The 13,426-nt window shown below is 31.5% G+C and overlaps 1 protein-coding gene across 7 annotated transcripts in view; it reads right to left on the bottom strand.

Moving 5' to 3' along the window:
• Positions 1–13,426, bottom strand: part of LOC118190077 (uncharacterized) — a 115,150-nt gene that overhangs the window by 78,223 nt on the left and 23,501 nt on the right. For all 7 annotated transcript variants that reach the window (XR_004758357.2, XR_004758356.2, XM_035360798.2 and 4 more), the window contains exons 5-11: positions 12,339–12,449; positions 10,225–10,343; positions 8,803–8,861; positions 8,630–8,682; positions 4,970–5,085; positions 3,681–3,819; positions 1,002–1,066 (exon numbers count right to left, since the gene is read on the bottom strand). Coding sequence is in view for 5 of the 7 variants with exons in the window: in XM_035360798.2 (XP_035216689.1) it covers positions 1,002–1,066; positions 3,681–3,819; positions 4,970–5,085; positions 8,630–8,682; positions 8,803–8,861; positions 10,225–10,343; positions 12,339–12,449 (662 nt within the window). In the remaining 2 variants the exon portion in view is untranslated. The remainder of the gene's footprint in view (positions 1–1,001; positions 1,067–3,680; positions 3,820–4,969; positions 5,086–8,629; positions 8,683–8,802; positions 8,862–10,224; positions 10,344–12,338; positions 12,450–13,426) is intronic.

Raw genomic sequence — 13,426 nt, 5'->3', positions numbered from 1 at the left:
TCGATGTGAGAAGGTTCATAGTAATTAGGTTCTGCAAATGTTTTGCACCTGCAGATCCTTGTTTTTGTAGATTTAAAACTTATTTCCTATAATATTTGCAAAACACTTTAATGATTTCATCACCGCTTATGTACTGTATTGTAATTAACAATGCTTTCTAGTCTCTAGGTTTTACGGAACTATAGCAGAAGAAATATCGAATTTATATTCTAAAATAAAAACATTTCAGATATGGAGATTAAACTATTCATTGTTAGCTGTATTCTGATGAAATTCACTGACTATACATCCTGGGTTAATTTTAAATTAATTTTTATTATGTTATAAGCACTTAAACACTGATAAATACATCCACATATTCTCTCGTTAATAGAAGACGGATATTTAGAAAGATAAAGATATATTCCAAGATATCGCTCTGTATAACTTGTGCAATTAGTTATTATTCAATTCAAGAAATTACGTACAAAAGTATTATTTCTTTCAACAGTAATTTTGGAGTTAGGAGGGCTCAGAATGAATTTTTGATGCTTATTAGTTACACTTACTAGTTAATTTACCATGTATAGTTTACTGAATAAAAAACGATTTCACGATGCAGTGCTTGTTCACAGATTAAATTAATCGCTGAGTAAACCACTAAGTAAATTGAATTGGATTGCAAACTTTTGAGTTTCTTTCGCTAGGATTACTACTTTGGCGACTTTTCGTCACCAGTACCAGTTAACATAATTGATTATGATAAAATGCGCGAAGGCTACTTTCTTTACGAGGAATGCCGTGGTTAAACTCATTCAAGAAATTATTGGCTTTTGTTCATATTACGCATGCGAAAATTTGCAAACATTCACATAGCCGCGGTATTTTTCTACTTTCAGTTGATGGATTCACGCTAACATCACTAATTGTGATTTAAGGATTGTGATTTAATAATATCATTTACGCAGAGCTAGTACATAAATACCAAAGTTTAATGTGTGAATAAATTTATATGTTTGTACCTGAAACAACAGCTTTTGGTTCTGAGATGTCCGAATGCTTCTGTCGCGATATCTGTGCAATGCGCCTGAAAGTAAAAGGTAAGAAAAGCAAGAAACATATAAAAACATATATGGAATTATTTTACAATATATGTACCTCTCTCCCAAGTGGGGTCCATTTTTATGAATTAGAGTATTCTATGGACCATATTATCTTTGCCGCCTTCCCTTGTTTCCCTTGAAAGCAGTTTTTTTAGCCTATAAGCTATTCCCAGCATACTTATATTTTATTAATACAGTTAATTAAAAGTAATTGAATTTTATATTTGTTTGAAAATTTATATTTGTTTTTAATAATTCAAGACTAATAAGAGTCTGAATAATCTGTGTAAGGTTTTTCTTTTACTTTAACGCATGGTTTCTTAGTGTAAAGTATGGCAGGTTTTTAAAAAGCACATCAGGGTAGCACCGGCAGGTTAGGTAGGCTTTGGAGTCCCGGCAAGGGCATCGTATATTTTCATATCTCCTGCTCCGAAGTAAAATGCCTAACGATCTGTGCATCTTTATCTTATTAACTAAAAATTAAATAAACGTTATTTACATTATTGAGATAGGTGAGACTGTCGATTCCTACTTAGCTTCTCTATGTTTAGACATATAATAATAAGAAACACCACAGTCATAGTGATTTAAACCCATCTTTTGTTGCTGAGACTAGAATGGAAAGTCTCCAAGCGGGGTAACCGGTAATAAATTTCGTAAAATATTAAATTAAAAAAAAATGATAGGCGTTTGCTACGTAATTTCCAAACTCTGAGATTTTAAGTTATAGTGTGTTATATGCAGCTAATTTGAATTTCATTGTTTGAAAATCTGGACGATCAGAAATAGGCTTCGAAGACCACAGTCTGAGAAACACTGCACTAAAGTACTATATGATTGCGAAAATATTGAATCCTTTTTAGTATGCCGAATAGTACGTTCTAACGATGAAATTATTTATGCAAATTTTGAAAATCGTAAGTTAATTTAGAAAGCGATTTGTGTACTGAACAAGGATGTATCTGTAATTAAGGCAGTAATTTCACGGCCGAAAAAAGGCAAAATTAGTGATATGGTCACCGTATGGTTGCGGGATTTTGGTGGCTTAGGAATTTCCTTAATGATTTCGAAAAAGTGTGAAGACTGAAAATATTCAGTAGGTTTTATTTTAATCATAAACTTTTAAATTAAAATCGAGTAGGATCATTTGCCTTTCATTATTAGGAGTTGCATATTATTTATACTCTCTTACATTATTTAAGTAACAAGTTTTTTAATTTATTACTCAGTAAGCTATAGATTACTCACAACTCTTGGATTAAAATTAATTAGATTAGTTCTATTTTTTAAGAAGGAGTTATATACTATCCTGAAATCTTAAACTAAGATCAAATAAAATTAATGGCAGCTGTTATTACATATAAACCTTTAAATAAATCATGTAGCTGAAGAACTAAATTATTTAAAAGCAATAGCTATTGACAGGGGCTTTTCACCCAACATTATTAATCATGCAGTTAAAAAATTCTCGTCTCAACACACTAAAAGGCACACTCTTGTTTTAGGAGATTATAAAAATTCTGTTGTCATTCCCTTCTTTCCATCAATTAGCTATAAAGTTGCACATATTTTACAGAAATTCAACTTTCGGGTTCTTTATTTTCCCATCAATAAAATTCCGAGTTCCATACTCAAGGACCCCATTCCGGATAGGAATTCCTGGGGTATTTATTGGATTCCTTGCCAGTGTGGTTTAATTTACTGCATGATTAATAATGTTCATGCAGTAAATTAAACCACAAAATAAACTGGCCTTAAAATTTCGTGTCAAGGAACATGAGGCAAATGTTAGAAAAAAGGAAATACAGAAGTCTTCTGTTGCTCAACATTGTTGGTCCGAAAATCACCCTTTCAATTTTTCTGCTGCCAAAATTATTCAAAAAACATCTTCCATTGGAGAACTGGATTTTCTAGAAGCATTTCACATCAAAAAAATACTTTCTGTTCTAGTTAACGATCCTAATTCCAATCCACCTTTGCCTTCGGCCTTTAAAGAAATTATGTTTTAGTTCTGGTTTCATCAACAGATGGCGTCACTTGCTTTTTCTTGTCCAGGCTTATCTTATCTAATTATTATTTCCTATCTTGTTCATTTGCGATTTTGCAGCTGAGGATGGTGGTTCGGTAAAACGATCAAAACTAGTCCTGTGAAAAAAATTTTGAAAATATGACGCTGATTTTTGTTGTTTGACTTCTGAACTAGTATTTGTTCGGCATGTTATTGTGTCCTAACTATAAAATGTTTTCGCATTTTGACACAGATCGTAGCAGATGTAGCATTATACATTACGTATGTAACATTATACTATTGGTAAAATAATAGATTAAAAGTTTAAAACGCGAAAACTGATAGCAAAAAACATAATATTTCAACAAGAATTAATACGATACACAATTAGAATTAATCGGCAGTTTGAATATTTAATTGCTCATCAAGAATATTCTAGGTTTTAAAGCTACCATTTATGTACAAGTATTGTATTTCAAATATTTATACAAATTTTAATTCTTGAGAAATATACAGTTTATCAAATGAAATTCTGAGCAATCCGTATCAAATAAAATCTATAATACAGGTATTAATAGTTTTGTACAAACCTTGCTATATAAATTCCAGTTCCTTTTTTACCATTCATATAAAAGTCAAATTTGCTGAAAGAAGTGGCTTCTTCTCTTCTTTTGGTAACGAAATGCAGCAGTGGGCTGAAGAATGATCCACGAAGTTTGTAAAAATGATCTGTAAAAGGTTCGATTAATTATATTTTGTATAAATGATATTAATTTACATCAGCATGATGGTTCTGCATTGCTTTTTAAAACTAATACATCGCATAATAAGAACAAACACACATAATTTATTTTTACACTTTTTGCTTCAAAGGTAAAACATTTAAACTATAAAGAACATTTCAAATAAGAATATGAGTACTTACGGAAAATCCGTCGACTATTTTTGCCTATTAAAGAAAAGACGCCAGACTACGCTGTTTTTCGCCAAAAATGGAAAAGTCTTCTACAAACACGCTGGGTTTGGTGTAACCTTGATTACACGGGTTAGTTATTATTCTTGAGTAAAGATTCGCTTTTTTTTTTTTTTTTCTATCACGCATTTTCGGGGGAAAAAAAAAATTTTGGATTAAAATTTGGGACTTGCCTACTACAGAAGAGCATGCTGTTGAATATTGCTAAAGTTATGGTTACTTACCGGCCTCAAAAAAGTTTTTTAATGCCCACGAAATGGCGCTTTATTTAAAGACTGAGAAGTAATAGCGTTGCAACGTTAAGGCTTGTGCGAAGCGAGTGTCAATTCGAAAGGGAACGTGATAGTTTGGTAAGTGAAAAATTTCTGATTTTTTATTATCATTTGAGGCGAAAAAAAAAGTATTTCGCCAGACTTATATTTTCTCGCGAAAATAATTGCTTTTACAGTATATCTCCTTAATAAAAAATAACGGAAATTTTAAATGAAAAAATAAATATAAATAAATAATAATATAATAAATTTAAATAAAATAACACTACAACGTTTGTTTTTCCTTGTATTTAGTAATTTTTTGTTTTTGTTTGTTTGTTTGGCGCGATTGGCGCAGTCTCTTGTGGTCGACGGGACTTTCCGTCAGTACAAGAATATGCAATTTATTATATTTGTTCTGATCAAAATTAGGAACACTGGTGACGAGAAATATGTCACAAAATAAGAATGAGAGAAAAATCTGCTTGTTCTATGGCACATACGAAATATTCAAATATTCAGATTTGTGAAAGAATTGTAAATATTTAAACGCAGTTATAGCTGAAAGTATATTTATTTACGATAATAAAGAATACTGAACAGAACCATGCAAAGCAAAATTTTCCAGGATAAAGCAATTTAAAATATTTTGTACCAGTCTGAAATGATGCTTTTATCGAACGAACGTCCTTTGAATCTATAATCGTTATAGTAGCTTGTCTCGTTGATCTGAGATGACAGTCCGGTTGCACAATACAACCAAAACAGAAACTGAAATAAGAAAAAAAAATTCTTTAAATAATATTGAAAATTGTACCCTAGCGTAAAATTACCAAATGACATTTGTAAAAGCACTTAAAGTATTATTTGTAAAAGTTCTTATTCATAAATATAATCTGAGATACTTTCTAGAAAAATACATTTTTATATTTAGGTTATGATCTTACGAAATTATATATTTTAATTCCATAAGAACGAAAAGAAAGAGTACAAAGCTTGCTATTTTTAGAGCTTAATATTATAATTCAAACATTAACATTGCTTTTATTATAGTAAAACACAGGCGTATATTAAATGAATGAACTATCTTTTATGAAACCACACACATGACAACAGTGCTTACTCAATCTACAATCGAAACGCCTTATTCTCTAGAAAGAATGAGTTTTCTTACTAATAGCCAGAATACGTAAGTAGATTTTATGGGAAGGAATACAAAAGAGCAAATACGAGACAAAGACTTTTTGAATTAATGATTTATATCCATATAACAAATTTCGGCTACATTGTTGCATTTTATACTTATAATAGTATTTAACGCAAGTAAAGGGAGACAGAAGAAACTATCAAATTTTAACTCTCATTGTGAGTATAATAAATAACCATTTTATGTAAGGTTAAGAGCAAAGGATATTACAATGTCTACATTGCACAGCAATCCAGCAAACATTCTTAGAAAAGTAAATGATAAGAAAATATTGAAAATCTATCAGTATTTTGTTCATTCTATGTAACACATGGCAAGAAAATTATTATTTAATTATTTGTTTACTCACGAAAATAAGTCTATTTAATAAATTTTAGGAAACAATGAAGATAAAATGTATTGGTTAAGCAACTGTGTCATGTATTTAGTTTTGCGATTCACAATGCATAGCCCAGCGGCGGAGTGGCAAAGTCGTTAAACACTGGGAATTGAACCTGGGTCCGATTCCAGGGCAAAGTACTGCCCGCATGGGCGTTTTCCCCATGTATAACGTGGATACGAGTAAGTTCCGTTTGTAAAGTCTTTCGCGAAGGCTTTCTTTCCCGTAGCCAGTAGCCTTTTCTCGCTCTGCCATAATCAGATAAACCAAACCATACCACACATAGACACATCAGATAATCTAAACCAAACCAAACATCGCGATATGGTTATATAAACCAAACCAAATATCTATATCTACTTATTTATTCAATTTAGAAATTACAGTTTTTCTTTAAAGTGTTTGAACTTCTTCCACCAATATTACTTGGCCAGATTAAAAATAACGAACAGTAACCCTGCTTTACATTCCTACTGATTATTTTCCACCCACAACTTCAAACAGTCAAATTTAAGTAAGTGATAACAATTTCCTGGTTTTTTTTTTTTTTTTTCTTTATACCTGTTGTAAGTTGACGCGAACGAAATTAATTGAACTTTAATGATAGTTTAATTTAATTTACTCCAGATTGTAAAATTATTTACCACTTGTTGTTACATTATTTGCCAATTTGATACATTTTTATGTTTAAAAATTTTTTATGGCCATCCAACATTTTTTTTGCATGCTTACCCGACTTTTTGATTCATTGAATTTCTATTTTCATGATTACAATTGGTTTTACATTTGTTTTGGCAGATTAGGCCTTTAAATGTGCCGTATTTAACTTTCAGAGATACAAATTATTTCAAATAATGAATTCCGAAGCTAATTTAAGACGAACAGAAACATGTTGATAATGCCAGATAAAGCAATTATAGTGAGACTCTACCACCTGCTAAAAAGTCTGAGTCTGACAGTGATAAAGTGATAAAACAGCTTTATCAGCTTATACTTTTCCAACTCAGTCAAAGGCTAATTCCTAAAAATTATTGTTTTTGATTTATTATACTTGTATTTAAAAAGCATTATTGCTGTACTGGAAGGAAGTCTTGAACTGTTTTGCGGCAATGAACTGGAAAAAAAAAAAAAAAAAAAAAAAAAAAAAAAACGCGACAGCAGGTGCTTAACTGACTATTTCTATTGTAACCGGCTTTTTAACCTTTTCCGGCACGCTACCATTTAAAATCGGAGATTTTGAAAAAAAAAAAAAAAAGGTAGGCAGTCTAATTAGGCCTAGAGGAGTACACAAGTAAAATTTTGTGAACACTTATCATTTTAATTCTGTGGGTGTGCCCAAAGTGACACACTGATTGAATAGGGCTTCGAAAAGAGTGCTGAAACGAGCATTGTTGTCAATGAACTGACCGATGAGATGCCTAGAAACAAAGAATACAGACTCGAAATTGTCCTGGATTATCGATGAGCCCGGTCTGGGCACACCTAGGGTTGGCCGTTTGATTTTAGGCACGATTTCAAGGTAAAAATTTAAAACTAATATAGAATAAAAAGATTAGCATACATCCAAAAAAGTAACATAGAAATTTCTTTTCACACAATTCCTTTCATACCCTCAAAAAAAAAAAAAAAAAAAAAAAATCTGGAAGATTTCTTTAAAAAATGAGGGTCTTAAAAAACTAATGGCTAAAATATATGGACTGGTTTGTGTTGAGCTGCCATCTGCTATAAATAAAGAAGGTTCAGAGTAACCTATAGTAACCTATAAATCCTTTTTCATTCAATTTTTCTGTGCGTACAGAAGAAAAGTTTTAGGTGACACACTGTGACGCAAAGGGTTAAACCACGTAATTATCCTTTTCTCATAAAAATGCCTCCTGTCGTTTCAAAGTATAAAATCACCTCTGTATCGATGCTCGCGGTAATGGATTCTCGTAGGCCTATGTACTGACAATAAGTTAAATTGCGGTTAGTGTATTTATTTTCGCACAGTGAATAACGCAGAAAAATCTTATCTAAGAAAAACACTATTGTTGAGAGTTGGCAGGTTAATGATGAAAAATATCAATACTTTCAGTAATTTACTAAAAATTAAAAAACAGATACCTTTTTTTGCATTTACACAGGTTTTACATATATATGTGAAGAAACAATAGACTTATTGTAACGAAGTAAGTGGACGTTGAAGTAGTGATGATGTAGAAATATTGATGGCGTAGATTGTTGATCCATATCGAAAAGCAAACATGGCACCTGAGGATGATTCAATATTCATTTTTATTTCAATTGACATTTGTGTACACAATTCACTTGGTATTTTAATCACTCCTGTTCAAGAACATTTACATTTTTGAAAATATTGTGAGAGGGAGAAAAGTAGCACGCCAGAGTCTTAACAGCAAGAGTGCTAGAAGCAAAAGTGTACAGTTAATCAAGTATGGCAGCCTATTAAGAGAAAGTTAAGTTCCGAATTTGTCCCGTTATTAGCGTTATGCAAGTCGTGTGATATAAACTGAGCTAGATATGACGCAGTGCAGAAAACGGCATTACTATTTTTAGAATAGAAAGAGGGAATTAAGAAGCTATTACTTTGATTTACATATTTTTTATCTTTTATATATATGTATATATATAATGTACATTTATTGTTCTGTTGTAATTAATACCGAAAAGTGCATGATTCAGTTATTAAGACTTTATACTTATGAAAACTCATGTGAATAAATACTCACTTATTTGCAACATCAGCGACTGAAGCCTTCGCCAGATAAATATATGCTCCGTTCTAGAAATATGAAAGAAATTTTAAGAGAGCTTTTATTATATGCTTTTTGAAAATATTATTAATACAAATTACTTTAGCAACAACATTATACGAATATTAATTAATAGGTGTCATAAATACTTGGTGAACATGTCCTAGCATGTGATCAATTTGTATATCTTTAAAACTTGTAATATCACCTGAAATAAATAAAAGGCATTGATGTATGGCCATATTTGTATGAAATCATTTTTTTATATTTAAAACTTCATATATTTATTTCTATACAGCGCTTTTAATAATTTTTAGATGCCTACATTGAACTTGCATAGAACTATAGAAATTATCAAAAAAAAATATTTATCAGCTGTATACTATTTAATTTTAAATTTATGTAGATAATATGGGCTAACATCTCGACAAATGGATTGCATTTTAACATCCGTTTCCTTTATGATTGTCTAACAGTATGACAATTATGAATTCTTAATATTCATTTGTACTCTACTTTTAAGATTCAGTTAATTGATTACTACATTCTTTTTAGATTCTCTCATGATATACACATTCTAGTAATGAAATTAATATTTTAAATTAGGGTCTTTCACTCTGCCTTTAAAAAAACATATTTTCCATAACCAGTCTTTTGTTTATCCATTTATTTCCTTTCGTCGTTTTTTTATGTTTAATGAACGTATGGTAATTCATTTAATTTCTGACCGCATTCAAGTAAACTCTACACTTATAAAACTAGTGCTCTTAGGATTGTATTTTTAACGAAAAAGGAATTAAGCTACTTATGTTTTTTTTGCGGGGGGGGGGATATTATTAGATAACTGCCACACGTAATTTAAGTACAAACATTTTGTATTTAATAAAAAGGAGATAACGGTTTTAAAGATACAGTTTTGTTATAAGCTTGTTATGTTCATACCTGTCTTAAAAATCCTGTAGAAATTTGTGATGGAGTTTAGCATACTGTAGTGTAAGTCAAAGTTTGGCCTTATTCAATTGTTTTAAATCAGTTTTACTTCTGTAACCACTGAATATGTTTTAAAATTCGATCCCTCATAAGAAATAGTTTGATTTATCTTTCGGTAAGCTGTATTAAACAATATTTTCTGCATTGAATTAAGTACGCTCCAGTCTTTTTTAATACATTCTCAATTACTTGCGTGGCTACTGTCCGTCAAAATTTTCAGTACTCTTTCGGCAGCTCTTGAAGTGGCTAAAAGTGTGTATGCATTTCCAATTTTATCCCAGTGTTTTACAGGCTGATGTTACAATACGGGAATAAATACTATAACTACTTACTGTTCGGCATTTGGTTAATGAAACATCACCGTAACTGCTGTGAAAACACTTTTCATTTAAATTTGATTTTTCTTATATTACAACTATCACTCAAAGCAAATAATTTCTGCTTGATTTGTTACATGTGTTTTTACGTATATAGGACAACAAGATTTTAAAACCATTGAATTTTTCCCAGTTGCATTTCTAAGAGTGTTTACTGCAATATATCCGTACAAAATGAATCACAAAAAATTAAATTAGTATTACCTAAGCACCTTACTCTCTGTCCAAATAAATACAATTCGTATTCATCTTGTTTATCATCAACTGTAACAGTTCCATGTATGATTCCAGCTTGCACATAAAAATTCAGTGCACATTTGAATCTGAAAGAATGCAAACAATTGCTACAACAAACTATTAGAAAATTTTCACTCTACGTTTCGAGATCAATTAATCATAAATTGAAATGCTAAATTAATGTAATTAATAAAGCTAAATTAATGTAATAATGATGTTAGTTAAAAGAAAGCAGTTCTTCAAACTATCTTAATGATCATGCTGACACAGGTTTGTTTTTTTCACTCTGCTATTCTGTTGCAAGAAATGATTTCTCTCTCTATGTGTGTGTGTGTGCATATTTGCACGGAAGAGGAAAGTTCAAAATAGTTAATACTTAAATATATATATATATGAGTATGTGTGTGTATAAAATGAAAAATGCGTTCGTCTTTTGTCTGTATGTATATGTAATTCATATAAATCTACCATTTTATTCGGATCTTCATGAAATTTTCCTCCCTTGATTGTGACAAAGGTCACTGTCTACATAGAATTTCGAAAAATAACTTTCAAAATTTAAAAAAATCGGTGCGTTTATATCGGAAAGGTACACTCACAGCACCCATGTTGAGTACACATTTCCCACCTTAGGTTCACGTCACCGTTGTTGCTTTCCCGCTTTCAGTTCTTACTAAAAAACCTTAGATGGCGCCATGTTCGTTTACTCTTGAGAAGAGTGTAGAGCTTTTCAAAAGAACCATTCCAGACGAACCATTAAAGCAGAATTTTAGTACGATCTCTATCAGCCTCTCGCGAATATTTAGAAAACGGTGAAGAATAGAAAACGGTGAAGAATTCGACTAAAGTGGGCGGTGATTAAAAAAAAAAAAAAAAAAAAAAAAAAAAAAACATAGCCGATAAAAAAAAAAAAGGGTCAGTTCTTATTGAAACTTTTAGACGGGGGCATATTAATTATCTCTTTAACCGTCTGAGTCCCAGGGGTATTGAAAAGAAACTGTGAAAGAATCTCAAACAGTGCAACCGCGCTTTCTCTAAATGAGTACGAAAAGACCCAAGCGGCGCGATAGCGCTTTGTTTATTTTACATCGATGTGCACTTGATTTATCAACATCAAGTGCACCGTCAGTTGTCCACAATGGTCGAAATGTACTGGGTTGTCTCGACATAAAATCTCAATCGATCGCGCTGCTTTGGACCCAAACGGTTAAAACACTGTAAAACTTACTACGAGAGCTTAGAACCTTTAGAACATGATTCAAATCCGCTGCCTATTGGATTTCCGCGAATGCTTCGAAAACGGGATTTCGAAAAAGGTGCTTGCGACCTCCTAAATGAACTAACTATCTTCATGAGACTAAGACATTGCCCGATACTTCGATAAAATGTATTAAATGAAATCTATTGGCAACTTTCAGACTCTAATTCAGAAGTCAAACAACAAAAATCAGCGTTGTATTTTCAAATTTTCACAGGGCTAGTTTCGATGGTTTTACCGAACCACTATCGTCAGCTGCAAAAGCTCAAATTTTTTAATTAAATTTAATTAAAAAGTTATGTGAAAATTTGAAAATATAACGCTGATTTTTGTTGTTTCTTTCTTTTGTTGTTTTCTAACGCTGATTTTTGTTGTTGTTTTGTGTCTTAACTTTCAGATTGTTAAGCCTCTATATGATAACTGCTGCTGACTATAGTTTCGGGGGATTGACAATAACATGTTGTACGTCTAGAAAGAGGACAAGTAGAAGAGTGGAATTTCACACTGTCCAAGAAAAAACACAGCATTTCTCTAAATATTTAATGCATGTCTTCTAATGGTATATAATTTAAAGACCGAAATGTAAACAAGTAACTACGTTTCGTAAGAATAAAATGAAAAAAATATTTTATTTTTCAAAAAGTTGTAAAAAATACCTGTAGTATTTATTTTACATTTCTTAAAAAACAAAAATAATATATCTTAAATCTAAATTATTGTGAACGAATTAATTGCTGTTGCTAATTGATAAAGAACTGATAATTTTTACTTATTCAAATTCGGAATAAGAAAGTGATTAATCTAAAATAAACAAAAGCTTTACTTATCAAGAGGAGGGTGTAATGATCTCCATTCTACATTTGCCAGAGTTTTGGCCAGCGTTAGAGAACTTAAATCTGATGTGCAATCAAACACGTCTGAAGAAGCCAACCATCTGAAAAGAAATGAACGGTTTTAATATTTATCTTATATCAATGCAAAATACGGTGAAACTTTCCTATGACGACCGACCACGGTTGCAGCCGGTTATAGTCTTCTGTGCTGGTGGCTGTCTTAGAAAGATAATTTACAATCCTGAGGTTCATTTATAATTTCAGAAATAGTATCATTTTTAGATACAGAACCATGACAGGATATACAGTACATGAGTATAAGCAAGTAACCTGTCACATAGATCAATGCAAAAGGAAGAGAAATATGCATAGTCATTAAATAGCTCATAATTTGGCATGATATATTTGAAATAAGAAGTTAGTACTTTCTATTGCATGCTAAAAGGTAACAGAACTCTCTTAGCTCTGGATATTCCTTCTGTTAGTTACTAAGTACCAATTACAAATGCGTAGTTAAGTTTGATTTTGCCGATGACTGTACAAGAGAGGAGCAGCGGGCTGCTATCTGTTTCTTTTTTTTGGGGGGGGGACAGGCTAAAGGACATCGTGCGAAAGATATTCGCAAAAGAATATTTTTTGTTTATGGAAAGCATTGTTTGTCGCTAATGTCGTACGCAAATGGAGAATTTTCTCAAGGCCATTCCAAAATTTTCATTCAATACCGAAGATGGGATTCTCTGCAGACTCGGGAGGAATTCATACGATGAATGTACTTCACACTATAACAAAAAAAGTAGAAAACCTTCTTGGTCCACTAAAATACATGTTGGAGTCTAACGGTTTGCACATGATGACGATGTTGTGGCTGAGACAGAAACCCAAAACATTTTATGCAGCTGGTAATGCAGCACTGATAAAAGTATGAGGCATTTGTATACACAACTATGAAGATTATGTTGAAAATTCGTTAGGTTTTGCAGTTGCCTTTTGGGACTTATTTACTGACTTTCCTTCGTAATATGCTAATAAAAAAGAAATCAGTCTAGAGTAGACGAATTTTGAAAACTACCTGAATTGA

The sequence above is a fragment of the Stegodyphus dumicola genome, chromosome 6 (assembly GCF_044657685.1).
Source record: "Stegodyphus dumicola isolate Sdum_Otavi_A_Nest chromosome 6, ASM4465768v1".
Taxonomy (NCBI): Eukaryota; Metazoa; Arthropoda; class Arachnida; order Araneae; family Eresidae; genus Stegodyphus; species Stegodyphus dumicola.
The sequence above is the reverse complement of the archived record's forward strand: the minus strand, read 5'-3'. Positions and strand labels throughout refer to the sequence as shown.